We start from the raw sequence: 22,127 nt of genomic DNA on the forward strand, positions 1-22,127 counted from the left end.
CACTTATCCAATATTAACATTTATTATATTAGGAGTGAAATGTGTGCCTTTCCATGCTTCTGAATGTTGTAATAATGTGTGCCTGTTTGTATAATTGAATAAAGTTTGTGAAGGATACATTATTCATATTTTTGGATTTTATATTAATGTGCAGGAGAAGAATACCCGACAGATGGAACTGTTTTTATTTTTGGCAAAGATATACGTTCAAATCCCAAGGCTGCACGACGGCTTGTATGTTCTGACTCAATTCTTTTATCATTTTGTAATTGGGTGTGTACATCTGTTGGAAAATAAGTTTGATCTATTTAATTTTTATTTTTTATTCAATCAATGACAGGTTGGGTATTGCCCCCAATTTGATGCTCTACTAGAATATCTGACTGTCAAAGAGCATCTTGAGCTTTATGCGAGGATAAAAGGAGTGGCAGATTACAGGATAGAGGATGTATGTATATTAAATTAGAAATACCATTATTCTTATTTCCTGCATATGTGGTTTGCTCATAACTTCTGTAGTTTAACTGTTGCAACATTGAAATTGATATGGGTATCTAATTTAGGAACTATGAGTCAACTCTATCTAACTTGTAAATTCATCTCCAATTCAAAGTAAAGAAAGAGTAAAAGCTCAAATATTATACTATTTAGAAGTTGCCCAGCAGCAATTTTTTTCCTTTTGTTTTATTCTGGAGTTGAATTTACAAGTTAGGTAGAATTGACTTATAGTCCCACAGTTGCATAAATGTGACTGGTTTTGCAAAAATATCTTAAATGTTGCATGGCTGCAATTTTCTACCATATCTATAGAAGTTTTTGCAAAGCCTAGGTGGGTAGATGAAATGGTGTGACTTGTCTGTAACCAAGAATTGATAGGTTGAATTCCCTTAACTACAGATTAAAATGTCCTACAGTATTGCTAAATTTCAAATTAGGTTCATACATCAAGAGAATTATGGGTTATAAAAAGGTTTTAAGTGGAAATATTTACAGAGTGAGCATTGCATTATGGACGAGTGACACTTCTAATGTTGTTGGTAGGTTGTTAAGGAAAAGTTGGTAGAGTTTGACCTGTTAAAGCATGCTAACAAACCATCATTTACACTGAGCGGCGGCAACAAGCGCAAATTATCTGTTGCAATTGCAATGATTGGGGATCCTCCAATAGTCTTCCTTGATGAGCCATCAACAGGTATATATATACTTCTCATGTTTACTTCTTGCTGAAGGATCAACAAGTTATAGCTACTCAGACAAAAAGTTGTGCTTTATAGATTTACTCATACTCTTGTCAACAAGTTTGTTTCTATATTCTGTTGCTGATTAATATAATTATTTCAGGCATGGATCCTATTGCTAAACGATTTATGTGGGAAGTAATATCCCGTTTATCAACAAGACAAGGGAAAACAGCTGTGATTCTTACTACCCACAGTATGAATGAAGCTCAAGCTTTGTGCACTCGAATTGGGATAATGGTACAAATTTACATTTTACTAGGGGTGTGCATAATTTGGTTCAAACCGTAAAACCGGATCGAACCGTTTGAAAATTACGGTTTGGTTTGGTTTGGATTATAAAATGGTTTGGTTTGGGTTAAAAAATTTTTTAAAAACGGTTTACGGTTTGAACGGTTTTCAAACCAAACCAAACCAAACCGTAAACCGTATATATATATATATATATATATATATATATATATATATATATATATATATATGTTGAATGTGCTTTTTTTTAGGTTTGTGTTTATGATGCTATTACTATAACTTAAACATGTTATGTTTATGATAGTATTATTATAATTTTATTAAATTTCACATATGGAAGACATGGATGATGATTTTTCACTAATTATGTCTTTTAATCATGGTTATTATTCATTTATTTTTTCTTGAATTTGAAAAATTGAAAGTGAATACTTTTTATTCGGTTTGAACCGTAAACCGAACCGTACCAAACCGTATATTTTCAGTTTGGTTTGGTTTGGTTTGAAATTTTTTCAAACCGTTTTTTTCAGTTTGGGTTAAAAAATATTGTAAACCGCACCAAACCGGACCGTGCACACCCCTACATTTTACACTACAAGCTTTTGCGATTTGAGACACTTCTGAGTGACCTTTGACAGGACCATTTAACTATACTCTTAGGTTGGAGGCCACTTAAGATGCATTGGAAGTCCGCAACATTTGAAGACAAGATTTGGAAATTATCTAGAGTTAGAGGTATTTCATGATATATGAACATTGTTTTTGATGAGTTTAAAACTGATAATTCCTAAAATTTAGATTTTTCCAGTGCATACTACAAGATTTAGTGTTCAGGCAAATACATAATTCTGTGTTCCATCTCAGGTTAAACCCACTGAAGTCAGTTCCATGGACTTGGAAAACTTTTGCCAAGTTATTCGACAAAAGCTTTTTGGCATTCCTTCTCATCCAAGGAGCTTACTGGATGACCTTGAAGTTTGTATTGGTGGTCCTGATTCCATTACATCAGAAAATGCATCAGTGGCGGAGATTAGCTTGTCAGAAGAAATGATAGTTACAATTGGACGTTGGCTTGGTAATGAAGAAAGAACGAAGACTCTTTTTTCTTCAACATCTGTCCCTGGTGGGGCTTTTGGTGAACAGTTAACAGAGCAGTTGATTCGACATGGTATAAATGATTCTTTATATTTTGATATGTGACTTAAATTACTTTGGTATTTTCCTGTCTGCTTGGAGATTGTGAGTTGAAACATCTTCCAAGTTTTTATTTTTTCAAATTTCTTCACAGAAACTCTCACATGATTGCTCCTGCTACTTGTGATTTGTCTGGTTGCTAATGTTGATCACACGGCAATCACCTTCATGGCAGCAGTTTTATTGGTCTATTGCATTGCACTAGTTATATAACATTTTATAATTTTATTCTTTGTGAATATGGATATATAAATGCTGAAGTCTGTCTAGTCATGTCAAGCATTTTGTACTTCATATAACAGAGTTTTGCAAATATAAAATTATAAGTTCCTTTTTGACTTCTCTATGCTATGTGTCTCATTGTTATTTGAATAAGCATGCTGGTACTATCAGAGTTCATGAGGTCAAGTCAACTTCCACTAGCTATTTTCCTGAATCATTGTCTGTTATTAAATCATAATTAATTTGTTAATCATTATGGAAGATCATTTATTGTTGTTTATTTTCTCTTCCTCACAATTAGCTGTTTGAATTTGCATAGGTGGTATACCTTTGCCAATTTTTTCTGAGTGGTGGTTAGAGAAGGAAAAATTTTCTGTGATTGATTCTTTTATCTTGTCGTCATTTCCTGGCTGTACATTTCACGGATGCAATGGGTTGAGTGTCAAATATCAGGTAAAGTTGATGGTGTTAATTTTCCATTGGCTTTTCATTATCTTATAACACATGTAAATCTTCAACTGCATGATAGAATTCCATTTGCTCGTTTCAATGTTCTAGAAACTAGAAAGTTTCAAATGAAATGACAATCAAGCAAGACATGCATAAATAATTGACCAGAGCCCTGATGATCTGTGCAAATTATTAGATGTAGCGTTTAGTGCCAGCTGAATGTGTTTGTGTGGTATGGTGCGTAGCTACTTCCTTGTTGTAATGGTAATTGATCCAGAATTTTACTGCAGCTGCCATATGGAGAAAGCCTTTCGCTTGCTGATGTTTTTGGACACCTAGAACAGAACAGGTGAGGCACATGTTCAATTCTTTGTTTTATCTTCCTTGAAATTGGGCTCATCAAGCTTACCAGGTTTTTTTGGAAATTCTTTGTCAGAAGTCGACTGGGAATAGCAGAGTACAGTATCAGTCAATCAACACTGGAGACCATCTTTAATCATTTTGCAGCAAACTCATGACATATACCCATGTTTTTAGGTTCAATTTTCTGACCCTTATTTCTTAGAAGGGTTCAAAGAGCATTTGCTTCTCCCTAGGCTAAGGCACAAAAATGGTTTACAGGCCACTTGTAAATATGATAAATGGGCAATCTTCAATTTTAAAATCTTGGCATATTAATTAAATTGTAAAGTCACAATACATGTAATATGCGTCATATAGAAGAATTACTAGTGCTGTCATTACTATAGATGCAATTGTCTTGCTCTCATTTGGTACATAAAATCAGATAGGTAAATTTGGTTCAGGTGACTCTGCATGGACATGGTCTTTTTAGGTAACAGAAAGGGGATGGATGTATATTGTCTTGGGATTGTTGTCGCTATGTACTGTTATTAGGAATCTAACTGAAGACACATGCTAAGATGGATAGTTGTTGCAAGTACATGGTGTGGCTTATAAGTAGTCCCCGAACACATGCATTGTGGGAGGAAGTGTTGGTAGGATCCAAAGTCCTAATGAATTTAAGTGCATACCTGTCCTGTAAATCTTGCCAATCTACTTTATAGAAACTAGTTCTCTAAGGCAAGAACGAGGGGGCAGGCATAGATATCTTGGGTTCTTTGTCTTACATAAATTCATAAGTTCCTGTTAGTGAGAATTCCTTTGTTTTGGGATGATGAACAAATTGTTCCAACTAATTTAAGAAAGTAATGTTGATATGGAAAATCCAGGCTCATGAATTGTTGTTGTATAGCAAGGAAAGATGGTGCATATACTCTTTCGTGGATGGGGGTGTTGAACTTTGGGATATTTCAATTGCATGATTTGAGGAATTTCAGGATAATATCATTGATATGATCAACTCATTTCTACCGTTCAGATAATAGCTGTATCTACTATACAAAAAGAGTTCACCGTTGAATCAGGTTAAGAGCTAACTTTTGTTTGTATAGATTTCTTTCTAGATTTTGTATGTGTTACGTTGAGTTATGAAAAGATGATCAGTTTCCTTACTATATATTAAATGGTAATTAGAGCAGAGCAAAGAGCTGGAATTTTTGTGAGAGTAAAATGTTATCTGAAACAGAAACCACCAAAAGAGCACCAAGTTGAAATGATAGGCCTTCATATTATCTATTGAGCAGTTCCAACAGGCTCTGACAATCAACTTGGTGAAGCTCAATCATCTATGCATTTGTGTACGAGGTCAAGCTTGATTTCATACATGGAAAACTGCCAAAACTAAGTGGTGATTTATATGAAGAAGATTAGAGTCCACGAACTTCGTGAAAGTGTTATTTGGAGGGAAGGAGTTGGAAGAGCAATTTTATCAAGGAATAAAGAGAGAAATTGCCATTGCTCAACAATGATATAAGTTAATTTCTCTTTTACAACACTAAAATGAGTAGTCTTAGAAGGATTTGCTAAACCATACAATGCAGGGTGTACAAGTTGCGATAAAAGACAAAGAAGAAAAGTGACTCCATCATTTCCTTACGGGATTGAACAATGCCTAAAGCGTTGTAAGAGGAAATACCTCTCTGAAGTGGCAACTTTAAGGTGGAGAATAACAACTACAAAAGCAAAGACGATACAGGATGCCGAGTTTGGACAAACAAAAGAAAACTGATGCAAAATCGTAAGGTACCCATCCAATTGACAGGGATATAAAGTGAGCAAGGGAAAACCTATGACTCGTGTACCCTCAAGTGGCCAACTCACTATATTATTATATGAAAATGTCTTGTCAAAAGTACCCTTGCAATATTTGTATATATCCGGTGTTATCGTGGCATATTTAGAGACTAGTCTTGAGTGAGTGTTCGTGAAGGTGCGATAATGACTCGTATCGTATGTATCTACTGCAGCACTACGCTACCCAAATTATTGTTTATTCATTGGCCACAAAGCTTTCCAAATCTTCTCTCTAAAATGCATCTATTTTTCTTCTCTCTGCTCTGCGGTAAGTTTTCGAATCTTTATTCTCTCTAGTTTCATCAATTGTTTTAAGATCCATCTTGTATTTTAGTCGAAATCCATGGATACCTTACTAAAAACACATAACAAACTTGAATTCTTGCCCCAGCTTCATGGGGTTTCTGATAAATCCTCTAGTTTAAGCTCTTCAAAGAGTCAGGGTCCAGAGATTAGGTATGGTCTTAAGAAGTATCATCGTTGTATGAGCTGTGTAAAGGCCGGTAGTACTACTCTTTTGGAGCTTGTTCCTGAAACCAAGAAGGAAAATCTAGAGTTTGAGCTTCCCATATATGACCCTTTAAAGGGTCTCGTTGTGGACTTGGCAGTTGTAGGTGGTGGCCCAGCTGGGCTTGCTGTTGCTCAGCAAGTTTCTGAGGCAGGGCTTTCTGTTTGCTCAATTGACCCCTCCCCCAAATTGATTTGGCCCAACAATTACGGTGTTTGGGTGGATGAATTTGAAGCCATGAATTTGCTTGATTGCCTTGACACCACCTGGTCTGGCGCAGTTGTTTACATTGACAATGGTGTGAAGAAGGATCTTGATAGACCATATGGGAGGGTTAATAGGAAGCAGCTCAAGTCCAAAATGCTGCAAAAATGCATATCCAATGGTGTTAGGTTTCACCAAGCTAAAGTTATTAAGGTTATCCATGAAGAGTGGAAATCCTTGTTGATTTGCAACGATGGTGTTACAATTCAGGCTGCTGTGGTTCTTGATGCAACTGGGTTTTCTAGGTGCCTTGTTCAGTATGATAAGCCCTATAATCCAGGTTACCAAGTGGCGTATGGAATTTTGGCTGAAGTAGAAGAGCACCCATTTGATGCAGATAAGATGGTTTTTATGGATTGGAGAGATTCACATCTAAACAGCAATTCGGTGCTAAAAGAAGCTAATAGTAAAATTCCCACTTTTCTTTATGCAATGCCCTTTTCATCCAACAGGATATTTCTTGAGGAAACTTCACTTGTAGCGCGGCCTGGAGTGCCCATGAAAGATATCCAGGAAAGAATGGTGGCTAGACTGAAGCACTTGGGCATAAAAGTAAAGAGCATTGAAGAGGATGAGCATTGTGTCATTCCAATGGGTGGACCCCTCCCAGTGCTTCCACAAAGAGTAGTTGGAATAGGCGGTACTGCTGGTATGGTGCATCCTTCGACTGGGTATATGGTGGCCAGGACTTTAGCAGCAGCCCCTATTGTAGCTAACTCTATAGTACGGTGCCTTGATTCTGACAGAAGCCTTTCAGGAAATCAATTGTCAGCTCAAGTTTGGAAAGATTTATGGCCTATACAAAGGAGGAGACAAAGGGAATTCTTTTGTTTTGGTATGGATATACTGCTGAAGCTTGATTTACAAGGCACTAGAAGTTTTTTTGATGCTTTTTTTGATTTGGAACCGCATTATTGGCATGGTTTCTTGTCATCAAGACTGTTTCTTCCGGAACTTGTAGTTTTTGGGCTTTCGCTATTCTCACAAGCCTCTAATACTTGTAGAATAGAGATCATGAGGAAGGGAACTCTTCCATTGGTTAACATGGTCAACAACTTGGTACAGGATAGAGATTAAAATCACTGCTATATTTATTCGTTATATGCTTAATGTGTTTATGTATCTGCTTCTAATAGTTTAGATGCACTTTCCCTAGTTGTCAATAAAACACCTCAAATTTGTTGTTATGTTTATACCCTATTAAATTTTGTTGATTCCATGCATTTCTATACAAGTTTAATTCATTCATTTGTTAATTTAATTTTTTGTTCAAGAAGCTGAATATCATTTGACTTGACAATTTTAGGTAGATAGTATGTAGATCAAATGAATAAACTATGATAGAAGTAATTGAGTTAGAGCATTGTTATGAATGCTTGAAATGCACCAAGTGGCAATCTTTTGATTCATAAATTGTAAGCCTGCGGTGCACTTCGGCTCTATTCTTGAAAAATGATCTACACATTTATTTAAGCTGAAATTATTGAACGAGCTTAATATATTCGAAGGATAATTTCCCAATTTTATGAACTAAATGGGTAAAAATCCTGTCCAAACAAACTGTTACATAGTTTGCATTGTTGCTTGCTTGCTGTTAGGATTTTTAGGTTTTTGGTAACGGAATAAAAAATTAAAAATTTAATTTGATAACACATTCACTCTACAAAACCCTTTTCTGGATCATCCTCGTAGTAAAATTAATTTATAAACATGTATATAATATACATACAGAGTTTTGGAAATATTTGTGTTGATGGAGCCTTTGTCTTTCTTTGATAGAGAGAGATTGTGAAGTCGTGCTTTCAAAGCCAAATATAGACTTGTTTGTTGGTATCCACACAAAGTAGCAACTCGGAAGGAGGCTTGATTGTAGTTGAAACCTACCAAAACTTGAGAATAGTCTTATGTTTCAAAGAAGGGTGGAAGTTCTCTTTGGTGTCTAGGTTTTTTTTAATGTAAATTAACTATTTTATACAAGTCAAATACACATAAGTTTTTTTATAAGAACCTACGTGTATATTCTATATAGAATATATTAATCCCATAATTTTAGTACTAAAATCATAGGTGCAAATTAGGTGGAATAAAATCTTCAGATATTTCAATGCCATGATTTTAGCAATCAATTAAAATCACAGGAACAATTTTAGATGGGATAAGATCCTATCCTATTTTAATTTAAATTTTGAAATATTTGACTAGGATTTGATTTAGTCAACTAGGTAAACTCAATTCTATCAATTCTCGCAAACACTTGTAGCTTTTAGGATTATTGCACTAAGGTCGCAAAATATAATAAAATATATTTGTTTGGGTCCACAAACCTTTTCAAGACTCTAGATTTTCCATCCAAAATCCAAACCAAATCTAACTTAGACAATCCTCACACCTTTAAAGTTCATCAATTTCTTTTGCGTATGACGCATATGCTCTCTACTAAGTTGGTAGTAATTGAACTCATATCGAGCTCTCAACCTGACATCCGTTTAGACATAGATCAAGATTGATCTCTAGTAAAACATCATGATCATTCGATTAGTAGAGATCAACATGTGACTTCTTTTAACTAGTTAGTGATAGGGTTACTTGTATAATTTGATCTTTTCATCATAAATTGCGTTAGTGTATAATTTGACCAGCATGTGACTTCTTCAAGGCTAAGGTATAGATTAAGTGTCTCCCTCATGATTTTTTGAATAACATAGATTGACTTGTTAATGATCAAATAATATTAAATCAAACATTAACGCAATTTCATTATAGCCATAGATTTAACTGGTCATTGACATTTATCAGCAAGTTCTAGTTAAGATATCAACTCCTATATTTGGGAGTGATAAGTCCTTTATTAATTTACCATAGCCTTCATACAAATATCAATATAGTGAATCACCACTTTTTTGGCAATCCTCTAATCGGACTATGTTGGGTTAGTGTCAAACCATATCGATCTTTGTACAAGACAATCTAGTGACCTCAAGTCTAAGGATCACATATACCTCTATTTATTAAGATGATATTTTTCATAGATACTGGAGTAACCATCCATAGGAAATCCTTTTGGCGGGTTAGTCTGGTAGACATGTCTATAACGTACATCTATGTGTTGCATAAAATTGTCAACAAACAACTTTGACATGTGAGTATTGTCATCATGTTTTAATGAGGTGTTTAACATTATGATAACTCCATCACTATTACTTGTGCCCTTGGTCATGTTAACATCAAAGTTACAAACGTTTTAACAATAGCTACCTAATATGCTATAGGATTCTTACGATCAGGTGTTGAGCATTGATACCCTCATCACGGTTCAACTACTTTTAGGATAATTATCTATTTGATATAATTTACAGATAATATAAATGTTATTTTATTAATTAAATATCAAAGATTACATTAAATATTAATTGTGACAATTAGCTTTAGGGTATTATCGTAACAATCTCCCACTTGTACTATAGCTAATCAAACATATATCTAATGTGATACCAGACTACATGTTTATCATGTTTCTACTGTAACAGAGGCTTTGTCAATAGGTCAGCCAAATTATCATCAGTATCTACTCTTCTTACCTATACATCTCTATGTTGAATGATTTCTCTAATAAGGCGGTATCTCCTGAGTATGTGTTTGGATTATTGGTGAGGCCATGACTCCTTTGCTTGCGTTATCGCTCTGTTATTGTTGCAATAGAGTTCTATAGGATTTTTTATAGATGAAACCACACCAAGTTCGATGACAAACTTTTTCAACCACACTGCTTCTTTTGCCATATCTGACAAAGTAATTTACTCAAACTTAGTTGTAAAATTAGTTGTACTGCTTTGCTTAGAACTTTTCCAACCGACTGCCCTACCATTTTAGAAAAATACAAATCTTGATTGGTATTTGAAATCATCTCGTTCTGTTTGGAAAATGTCATCATTGTATCCTTGTACAATGAGCTCAAACTCTCCTCTATAAACTAATAACATATATTTTTTCCTTTTAAAGTACTTGAGAATGTTCTTGACAATAGTCCAGTGATGCTTGCTTGGATTTGATTGATATCTAATACAGATGTTTAAAGCATATGAGACATCAATTTTCGTATATAACATAATATACATGATTGATCCTATCACCAAAGCATAAGGGATAAGTTTCATTTTATCTCTCTCTTCTTGTGTTTTAGGACGCATATCACTAGAAAGATATACGTGATGACCTATTAGAGGGTATCCTTTCTTGGATTCTTCCATGCTAAATCTCGTCAACACTTTTTCAATGTACATTTTTTAACTTAGTCCAAATAACCTACGTGATTTATTTTTGTAAATCTTTATTCCAAGGATATAGGTTACTTCTCTTAAATATTTCATGGAGAAATACTTGAACAACTAAGCCTTTATCAATTACAAATTCGGTATATTATTCCCAATAATTAATATGTCATTGACATATAATATCAGAAATACTATTTTGCTCTTATTGACCTTCTTATACACATTTGGCTCATCTTCATTTATGATGAATCCAAATTCTCTCATAGTTTTGTCAAAATGAATGTTCCAACTCCTAAAAGCTGGTTTAAGTCCATAAATGGATCTTTGTTCATATCTTATTTACTTGTCCATTAAGGACAAAACCATTAGATTGTGCCATATATACATTCTCTACTAGGTTTCTGTTCAGGAAATCAGTTTTGACATCAATTTGCCAGATTTCATAATCATTGTATAAAACTATTGCATGCATAATCTGAATAGATGTCAGCATTGCAACTGGTGAAAAAGTTTTGTCATAGTTTGTCATGTCTTTATGTGAAACCTTTTGCAATAAGTCATGCCTTATAAGTATGCATGTTACCTTTCATGCTAGTCTTCCTTTTGAAGACCCAATTACACTCTACAAGTTTTACCCCTTCAGGTGGATCTACCAAAGTCAATACTTGGTTTTGGTATATGCAGTTCATTTTGGATTTCATGGCTTCAAGCCATTTAGCAGAGTTGGGATCTAAGAAAGTGTCTTAGTAAGTCCTAGGTTTGTCATCTTGAATGACCAGTACATTATTGTGTTGAGTCAAGAGATAACCAAACCTCTTTGACCCGTGATGTACTTAACTAGACCTATATGACTCATGTGTATGTTGAGATGGTTGCACAACAACCTTTTCACGATGTTTAACCTCCTAAGGTGGCATATCTTTTTATCTTATGTTTGTGATATGTTATGGTGGTTAAACATCATCGAATTCAATCTTCCTTCCACTCATTCTTCTAAAGATGAGCTTATTTTCTAGGAAAACTTTGATCCCAACAATGAAGAACTTTTGCTCGTCTAAGTGGTAGAAGAAATATCCCTTAGTTTCATTAGGATACCCTACAAAGATACATTTTTTAGATTTGGAACTTAGTTTGTTCAAAGTCAATTTCTTGACAAAAGTTTCATTGCTCCAAACCTTTAGATACTTTAAATTGGGTTTATACCTAGTCTACAACTCATAGGGAGTTTTATCCACTGACTTCGACGAGACTCGATTCAATGTATACACGCTTGTTTTTAGAGCATATCCTTAAAATGATATGGATAACTCTGTAAAGCTCATCAGAGTCATATTTCTTCATTCAGAGACACCATTATATTATGGTGTACCTAAAAGAGTGAGTTTGTGATATTATCCCATGTTTCTTTAGGTAATCTTTTAACTCAATAGACAATTATTCACCTCTTCGATCACTTTGGAGGATCTTTATATTATTTCCAGTCTGTTTTTCTACTTCTCTTAATTCTTTAAATTTTTCAAAACATTAATACTTGTATTTCATTAGATACACATAACAATATCTACTGAGATTATTAGTAAATGTGACAAAGTAAAAATACCCATTCTTAGCTTGCACTATTAGGGGTCCACATACATCATTATGATGATACCTGGCAATTCAATTCCTCTTGCACTATGTCTAGTGAAGGATGACTTGGTCATCTTGCCTAAAAGGCATGATTCACATTAATCATAAAATTTTAGGTCAAAAGATTATAAAACCCTATCTTTGTGAAGTTTCAAAATGCTTTTCAACCTTGTATAACCGAGCCTACAATGCCACACATATGTAGTGTTCAAATCAGTATGTTTAGTTCTCTTATTTTCAATACTATATATATTTTATCACTCAAATCAAGAACATAATGACCATTTATTAAACTAGCAGTTCTATAATGAACATTATTCAAGTTGATGGTTATAACACCACTAACAATCAAGACAAAATATCTAAACTTGTCCAAAGTAGACATATAACTTAACTTCCTAGAAATGCTAGGAACATAAAAACAATCTTTGAGTTCCAAAACAAGCTCAAAAGGCAAATTGATAAAACAATTTCCTATGACTAATACAACTATTCTAGCTCAATATCTAACGTGTAAGTCCACTTCTCCCTTGACAAGTAATCTACTCTCCTTTAGTTCTTACAAATTGGAACATATGTGAAAACCACATCTAATGTTATCAACCCAAGATATAGATGTTGACAAGTTTATCTCAATAAGGAATATACCTAAAACTAAAACAACTAACTTTTTCTTCTTGCTCTCAAGGTAGGCCTCACAATGTTTCCTCCAATGTATTTTCTTGCTATAATGGAAGCAAACAACCTTACCTTTTCCAACGCCACTTGTAGGTTACATAAGGGTAGAAGCTTGCTTTTGGGCTTGGACTTGGCTTTAGCCTTGCCTTTACTTTTGCTTTTGCATGTCTTGGCATCTACTAGAAGCACATTAGCAAACTTCTTTACCTTATACTCAATAGTCCTAAGCAACCCTTGGAGCTTAGGAAAAGCTTTTCCTTTTCACTTATAAGATAATTCATAATGAACATTCCATATGAGTCAGGAAGGGACTATAAGACAAGGTCAATTGCAAAGTCATTACCCATAATCATTCTCAGTGACGCCAACCATTCTATATAAGCAATCATTTTGATTACATAAGGGCCCACTGGTTCTCTCTTAGACATCTTGCACTTATAAAATGCTTTTGACACCTTGTAAATCTCATACCTTGTACAAGTTACGAACATCTCATAAAAGTGAATAAGAATGGATTGGGCATCAATATCTTCATGATGCTTTTGTAGCTTAGGTGTCATAACAACCAACATTAAACATTGGACATCATTGAGTCATCAAGATACTTATAATAAGTATTCTTCTATTCTTAGGTGGCATCAGAACCAGCTTAAGGGCATTACTCCTTCAAGAATGTACAGTTTCTTTTATTGACGTAGTATAATATGAAGGCTTCGGTACCCATAATTGAAGTTACTACCTTCAAACCTGCTTTCTTCTTCCAAAATCGATCGAAGGTGCATATTGTTTGACATGGTGGGTTTTTTATCTCCATGTGCATAAAAGTAATATTAATAAACTTGATTTTAATTAATTATTCAACATAATCTTTATTAAATAAATCCTCATAATATTTTATTCAAACCAATAGCCCTCTTTATTAGACTCAAGAACTCCGATGGACTTCCCAATGGGGCTAAATCCCATTGCATTAACTTTTCCCTTTGTTTTGACAAATAAGTTTAAATTAATCAATAAGTAGGTTAATCAAACCAATCACAAAAATCCACGATCTCTAATTCAACAATTAGCATGAATCAATCTTACGATCTCAATTGTGACTCTCGGTCTACAATAGGGTGGATAATACATATCGCCTATGCAATGATAATGGCAAGTCCTTAACTTTGCCTTTGATACACTTTCACCTTTGCTTTAGTGAACAAGCTAAGTGTACTAGTTAAGTCAGATCCAATATGAACAATCATTTGATCTTTTGCCTAGTAGAAGTATTACCTTTACTTTGGAGAAAAAAGTTCTAATAAACAAGGGTTTGTCCTGAAACATTGTATTGGAAGACTTTGGTTATTTTTTATTTAATATGTTTAAGGGTTTATTTTTTACTTAATATGTTTAAGGGGTTTGTCCTGAAACATTGTATTGGAAGACATTGTCCTGAAACTTTATTTTTTGGTTACAATTTTTTTAACAGAAAAATTAAATCTTATTCTAATTTTACATTTATAAAATAAAAATCTCAAGTTACATTTGAAGAGAGTTAGGTGAGAAAAGAAGTACATCAAAAATTGAGCGAAGACAAGGCTCGCAAGTCTTATTTTATTGAAATTACAAACCCAAAAATAAACAACATTCAACATAGATCATCTATTTGTATATCATACACTATGCAGATAAATCAAACATGCATACAACAGTTAAATAAATTTAATTATTATTCACCATTTTGTTAAACTACAATTTAGTATCTTAATTTTTCCAAAATTTGTTAGCCCTCAAAGCATTTTAAAATTACAATCAAGTCTAATTCAGTCAAAATTGGTCAAACAATATTTTTAATGCATGTTTATTTGTGACTACAGTTTGTACAGGTGTACACAACCTCAAAATTCACTCGATATTTTAAGTTTTTGTTTTAATTACGTGCACCTTGCCCAGGTGTACATTCGCTTATATTTCATCAATGTACACCTGGGCAAAGTTTCTAGCCTTGGTGTACATTCACTTTATTAGCCAATGTCCGCTTATATACTTTCTGGCACACGGGTGTACATCACTTTCTACGAGAAAAATTTTCAGTTGTGCATGTCTGAATATTACATAGTGATAGAGTTCTCATTCCAAACACCCTGAAGATAGCGTATATTCCGTAATTCATCATGAATAAATTTCTGGAATATTCTTCCAAAACTCGACAGTTTATTTTGAAACAAAAAAACTGGCCAAAAGATTATTTCCCACCCAAGGTATGTTGTTTTTCAAATTCCCTCTCTTTAATTTTAAAAATTTCATTTATCTATTCATAGGCTGTTTAAAAAACGATTTTAAGGGTAAAATCGTTATTTTATCTATAATATTAAACATAAATTTAAATTTAATTTAATTTTTCCTCTCAAACCCTAAAAACTAACAATTTTTTCTCACCTTAGGTTTTCAAAAATAACATTTTTTCCTTTAGGGTTTCCGAACTTTCGGATTGAATTTTTTGACAATGATTGACGATCTTCAGGCGACGTCTCTTCCTCCCCGGTGTCTCCTCTTTTTGACCGTGTGATGTCTTCCCTTCCTAGGCATCATCGTCAACAAAGACGATGTGTCTTTATCTCAGACGACACCATATGACATCGAAAGATGTACAGTCGGAAGGAGGGGTCGTCGGAGAAAGAGAGTAGATGCTTAGAGATCTTCGGTCGTCGTTGAAAAAATTGGATCTAAAAGTTTAGAAACCCTAGGGAAAAAATACAGTTTTTGAAAACTTAGGTTGTGGAGAAATTGTTAATTTTTAGGGCTTTGGGGGGGGGGGGGGGGGGGGGGGGGGGGGGGGGGATTTGGAAAAAAGGCATACCTTGGGTGGGAAATAGTCGTTTGGCCAAAAAAACCATATGAAAGCCAATCTCATTTCGATAATCCTATTATGTATCAACACATAATAAGAACGATTTCGTGCAATTATACGAAAACAAACATGAAACATATATATATATATATATATATATATATATATATATATATATATATATATTAAGAATCTCTGCAATTTAAATCGACATAAATTAAGAAAATAAACATCAACAATATAACAAACAATTTACGTTCAATATGCAATCGAAACAAAATTAGACACAGGTATTTTTTTTTAAATTAATCCCCCAAGAGTGGCTCTGATACCACTATAGGGATTTTGCGATTTTTAGCAACAAAATAACAAATTAAAATTTTAATTTATTAACACATTCACTTCATAACCCCTTTCTAAATCATCCTTATAGTAAGATTAATTTACATACATGTATATAACACACTTAGGGTGTTTTGGATATACCTTAGTTGATAGTTCCTTTGTCTTTCTCTGATGGTAAGAGATTATGAAGTCGTGCTTTTAGAACAAAGATTAAGCTTGCTCCTTAGTATTCACATGAAGCAGTAACTCGAAAGGGGGCTTGACTGTACTCAAAACTTGTTAGAGCTTAAGAACAATCTTATGTTTTAGAAAAGGGTTGAAGTTCTCTTCAGCGGGTAGTTTTTTTGTGTAAATTAACTATTCTATGCAAATGAAATACACACACACATTTTTCATAAGAACCCAGGTGTACATTCTAGATAGAATTATTAATCCCATGATTTTAGTGCTAAAATCATAGGTGCAAATTTGGTGGAATAAAATCCCCATATATTTCAATTGAATGATTTTAGCAATCAACTAAAATTATGGGTACAATTTTGGATGGGATAAGATCCTATCTTGTTTTAATTTATATTTTGAAATATTTGACTAGGATATGATTTATCCAACTGGATAAACCCATTCCTATCAATTCTTGCAAAGACACGTAGCCTTCAAGATTATTGCACGAAGGTCCCAAAATACAATAAAATATTTTTTTTCGGGTCCATAAACCTTTCTAAAGGTTTAGATTCTCCATCCAAAATTCAAATCAAATCTAATTTGGACAACCCTTACGCCTCTAAGGTTCATCAATGCCTTTTGCGTATAACCCATAGGCTCTTTATTAAGTCGATAGTGATCAGATTTGTGTCAAGCTCTCAACTCAACATCTGTTTGGACACAAACCAAGATTGACCTCTAACAAGACATTATAACCACCTAATTAGTAAAGGTTAGCATGTGACTTCTTTTAAACTGTTAGTGATACGGTTACTTGTACAATTCGATCATTTCATTATACGATATCTCTTTAAGGCTAAGGTATAAATTAAGTATCTCCCTCAAGATTCCCCGAATAACATAAATTGGCTTATGTTAATGACCAAATAATATTGAATCAAACATTACCTCAATTCTTGTTGACTCAAGGAGTCATTATGCTCTTATTTTGATGATAACAAACTAATATGTCCCTTAGCATATTAACTAATGATTTTACTTGAATGTGAGTTTAGATTGCAAGAATTTATCTAATGCACTTGAAGGCGTTTCAAGATGAAAATGAAGACAAGACTCAAGTGAAGAATTCTTGAAGATTTGAAGTAAAACTCAAGTTTAGGTAGATATGTTTATAATTTGGAACATTCGTTTTGATAAAATGTTTATTTGCATGGGATAGCTCACTTGAAAACTCACTTTCATATCTTTCACATTTTGGGTTAAAATGTCATTTTTCAAACTTATTGGGTTAAGCCAATTTTTTCACTAAAGTTTATTAATTCATTTAAAATGGGTTTAAAATGTCGTTTTGTGAACTACATTTTCATATCTTAAAGTTGGTTTTGAAAGAATTTTCAAAAATGGGTTAAATTGTCACTTTTCAAAGTTTTAGGGGTCAAATTGTGATTTTTGAAAATTTAGGGGGTAAAATTTAATAAAATTTGGTCGACCGAATTTGACCGACTAAATCAACTTCCGAATTGTCCAGAAGCCATGTATTTTGGCTTCTAAAAATTCGGTCAATCGAATTTTGGTTTTAATTTTCCAACAGCTAGTGCCACGTAAGCTTCATGGAAGTGTCATGTCGCATCCAGTTGACCAAATTAAATCTGATCGATCGAATTGTGCATTTTCTGGAAAACTAAAACGACTATTCTTTGTGCACAATGGTAACTTTCCTTATTTTTCCCTATATAAACCCAATCAAATTCGTTCGAAAAGAACTTTTGCCACCAAGAACTTTCGCCACCAAGAACTTTCACATATTTGAGAGCAAATTAGTTTTGAGCTATTTACTTACAAATTCTTTTCTCTAATCAAAACCTTTGCTCATACACTTTGTAATTTCATTTGCATTGGGTTGTACTAAACTTTAACTTTCATATACACTCTTTGAGAGAGATCATATTTCAATTTCGTACTAAAATTTGTATTATAAAAGAGTGAGATTCATTCTTGGAGAGATTAGAAAAATTCTAGTGAGAGAAATTGAGCTTTAACATTTGTAAAGGTTAATAGCACCTTGGAAGCTATTTTTGGTTGTGAAGAGAAGCTTGGTTGAGGTTTTGGTCAACCAAGGATTAGTGGAATACTCCAAGAGAGAAATCTTGGAGGAGTGGACGTAGGCCGGGTTGAGCCAAACCACTATACATCGCGTGTTTGATTTTCTCTTCCCTTAAACTCATACTTTATGTTATGTTATTTTGATTGTGTTGGTTATTTGAAATATTTTAGTAATTCTCATAAATTTGATTAAAAATATGCAATATTCATTGATTTGAATAAGTTGTTCTAATTCTCTAATTGGGTAAAGATTGTTTTAAATTACCTAATTCACCCCCCTCTTAGGCCATTCGATCCTACAAATTCTACTGTGGTCACAGATTTAATTAGTTGTTGACATCTGTCAGTAGACCTTAACTGAGATATCAACTCCTATGTTTTGGAGTGACAAATCTTTTATTAATCTACCATAGCTTTTGCATAGATCTTGATATAGCCAATCACCACTTTTTCAACAATCCTCTAACCGAATTATGTTGCGCTTGATCCTTGTGCAAGATAGCTTGGTGAGGTATAGTCTAAAGATAACATGTACCTCCGTTCACTAAGAAGATATTTGTCATAGATACTGAAACAACCATTCATATAAAATTCTCTTGGTGGATCAGTCCAATAGACATCTCTACAACGTGCACCCATGTATTACACCAAGTCGTTAACAAACAATTTTGAAAAAGAAAACTGTCATCATTTTTTGATGAATTGTTCAACATTATATTAACTCTATTACTATTGCTTGTGCCTTTGGTCATGGTAATATCAAACATGCATACAATAGTTAAATAAATTTAATTATTATTTACCATTTTGTTAAACTACAATTTAGCATCTTAATTTTTCCAAAAATTTGTTAGCCCCCAAAGCATTTTAAAATTACAATCAAGTCTAACTGAGTCAAAATTGGTCAAACAATATTTTAAATGCATGTTTATTTGTGACTGTAGTTTGTATTGGTGTACACAACCCCAAAATTCACTAAATATTTTAAGTTGGGATATTGAAATTTTTACCACTATTTTATTTCGTGTATACAAAAATGTCATCTATCCTAAAGTTTTAATAAATATACCACAACAGTACTCACCTTCCCCAAAATACCCCTCTTTAATCTTTTATGCACAAATTCTCTCTCTTCTTCTCTACAACTTTTTTCTCTCTTCTTCCACTTCTTTCAAAGTGATAAAGGAATCACTCTCTCTTCTTCCACTTCTTTCAAAGTGATAAAAGAATCACTCTCTCTTCTTCCTCATCTTCATAAACAAAAACAAGAAGGAAAAAACTGAATTCTTTATATTAAAAATTCTTCAAAGTAAGGATATAAAAAAAAAAACAATCCATAAAAACTCAACTATATCCACTTTATATCTTGAAAAAAATGACGATTGAAGAAGACCATTTAATAGGATTTAACTGAAAAAAAAATTAGCATTTAAGGATTTGAACTGAAAAAAAAATTTACGTTTAACTGAAAAAAAAATGTAAAAAAAAAAACTTAAAGTTGGGAACACTGAGGGTTGGCGTACACTAACCCTTATTACCCTTTTATATATATATATATATATATATATTATATTATAATATAATACTGTAACCTTTTTATTGATATGAGCCCCATCTCTTTATAAAAGATATAATGCGAGGATTGACATGCGTACCTTTTTATGAAATAAAATAAAATAAAGGGTTGATCACCATTTTATTAATATATTATTATATTATATTATTATATATAATATATTATATTATAATATTATATATTATAATATATAAAATATATTTTATATATAATATAGATATTATATATTATAATATTAAAAGTGAAAAAAAAAAAGGTAGTAAGGGTTGGTGTTGGTATATTTTTTTGAAGGACGCCAACCCTTTTTTAATTTTTTTTAATAATATAATAATATATTATATATATTATAATATATATTATATTATATTATATTATATATATACATATTATAATATATATATATATATATAAAATATTATAATATTAATATTAATATAATAATATATAACATATTATAATTTATATAATATTATTATAATATATTATAATATTATATATAATATAATATATATTATATTATATATAATATATATTACCAAGGGTTGGCGACATCGCCAACCCTTCGCCAACCCTTGGTTATTATATATATATATATATTATATATAATATATAATATTATATATTATATTATTAATATATATAATTATATATTATATTATTAATATATATAATTATATATTATATAATATATATAATTAAAATATTAAAATTATATATTATATATAATATTATAATATATATTAATATATTATAATATATTAATATTATATTATAATATATTTATATATATATTATAATATATAATATATATTATAATAATATAAAAAAAAGAGGGTTGGCGTTGACCTTGTTTTATTAATTAATTTTTTTTTATTCTCAACGCCAACCCTCTTTTTTTTTATATTATTATAATATATAATATATATTATATATTATAATATATATATAATATATATAATATATTATAATATAATATTATATATTATAATATATATAATATGTATTAATATATTATTATATATTATTATATTATATATAATATATAATTATAATATTTTAATTATATATATATTTATATAATATATAATATATAATTATGTATATTATATATATAATATATAAACCAAGGGATGCCGCCAACCCTTGGTAACAAAATTATATTATATATAATATAATATTATAAAATATTATAATAATATTATAATTTAATTATGTATTTATAATATATTATATATTATATTAATATATTATTATATTATAATATTATAGTATATAAATATAATAATATTATATATTATAATATTAATATTAATATTATAATATTTTATATATAATATAATATTATAATAATATATATAATATAATATATTATATAATATTATATTATATATAAAAAATATATTATATATACATATAAGGGTTGGCGTCACCAACCCTTATATGTATATATCTTCAGGGGTTGGCACCAGCAGCAACTTTCACCTTTTTTTTTTTTGTAGTTAAAGCAAAAATTTTTTTTTCAGTTTTAATCCTTAAATTTTAATTTTTTTTTCTTTTTCCAATTAAATACTGTTACATGGTTTTTCCGATCGTCATTTCCTCCAAGGTATATACAGTGGATGTAGTTGAGTTTTTTTGTGAGTTACTCTTTTCTTTTTTTAAATCCTTACTTTGAAAAATTCTTAATCTGAAGAATTCAGTATTTTCTTTCTTACTTTTGTTTTTTAAGATGAGGAAGAAGAGAGAGTGATTCCTTTATCACTTTGGAAGAGGAGAGAAAAAAGTTGCAGAGAAGAAGAGAGAGAATTTGTGCATGAAAACTTGAAGAGGGGTATTTTGGGGAAGGTGATTACTGTTGTGGTATATTTGTGAAAGCTTTAAGATAAGTGACATTTTTGTATGCACGAAATAAAATAGTGCTATTATTTACCATTTTGTTAAACTACAATTTAGTATCTTAATTTTTCCAAAAATTTGTTAGCTCCCAAAGCATTTTAAAATTACAATCAAGTCTAATTGAGTCAAAATTGGTCAAGCAATATTTTAAATGCATGTTTATTTGTGACTGTAGTTTGAATTGGTGTACACAACCCCAAAATCCACTCAATATTTTAAGTTTTGTTTTAATTACGTACACCTTGCCCAGGTGCACATTCACTTATATTCCGTCAATGTACACCTGGACAAAGTTTCTAACCTTGGT

General features: G+C 31.7%; 2 protein-coding genes across 5 annotated transcripts in view; both read left to right on the forward strand.

Moving 5' to 3' along the window:
* LOC123225725 (ABC transporter A family member 1) overlaps positions 1-4,161 on the forward strand; it is a 30,623-nt gene extending 26,462 nt beyond the window's left edge. For 2 of the 4 annotated variants that reach the window (XM_044649839.1, XM_044649843.1), the window contains 9 exons: positions 155-234; positions 341-448; positions 1,042-1,192; positions 1,342-1,478; positions 2,151-2,225; positions 2,355-2,658; positions 3,226-3,359; positions 3,647-3,705; positions 3,793-4,161. In XM_044649839.1, coding sequence (XP_044505774.1) covers positions 155-234; positions 341-448; positions 1,042-1,192; positions 1,342-1,478; positions 2,151-2,225; positions 2,355-2,658; positions 3,226-3,359; positions 3,647-3,705; positions 3,793-3,874 — 1,130 coding nt within the window. In that variant the 3' untranslated portion in view covers positions 3,875-4,161. Of the gene's footprint in view, positions 1-154; positions 235-340; positions 449-1,041; positions 1,193-1,341; positions 1,479-2,128; positions 2,226-2,354; positions 2,659-3,225; positions 3,360-3,646; positions 3,706-3,792 lie in introns of those variants that run through there. The other 2 variants (XM_044649840.1, XM_044649841.1) reach the window with 2 other exon arrangements.
* A 144-nt stretch (positions 4,162-4,305) lies between these two features.
* Positions 4,306-7,511, forward strand: LOC123225726 (lycopene beta cyclase, chloroplastic/chromoplastic). The gene has a single exon (XM_044649844.1). The coding sequence runs from the start codon at positions 5,896-5,898 to the stop codon at positions 7,399-7,401; it is 1,506 nt and encodes a 501-aa protein (XP_044505779.1). The 5' UTR covers positions 4,306-5,895; the 3' UTR covers positions 7,402-7,511.
* The last annotated feature ends 14,616 nt before the right edge of the window (positions 7,512-22,127 follow it).

The sequence above is a fragment of the Mangifera indica genome, chromosome 9 (genome assembly GCF_011075055.1).
Source record: "Mangifera indica cultivar Alphonso chromosome 9, CATAS_Mindica_2.1, whole genome shotgun sequence".
Classification (NCBI taxonomy): Eukaryota; Viridiplantae; Streptophyta; class Magnoliopsida; order Sapindales; family Anacardiaceae; genus Mangifera; species Mangifera indica.

What these genes read in the sequence shown, in the direction of transcription:
- LOC123225726 (XM_044649844.1), top strand. Translation starts at nt 5,896, where the DNA reads ATGGATACCTTACTAAAAACACATAACAAACTTGAATTCTTGCCCCAG.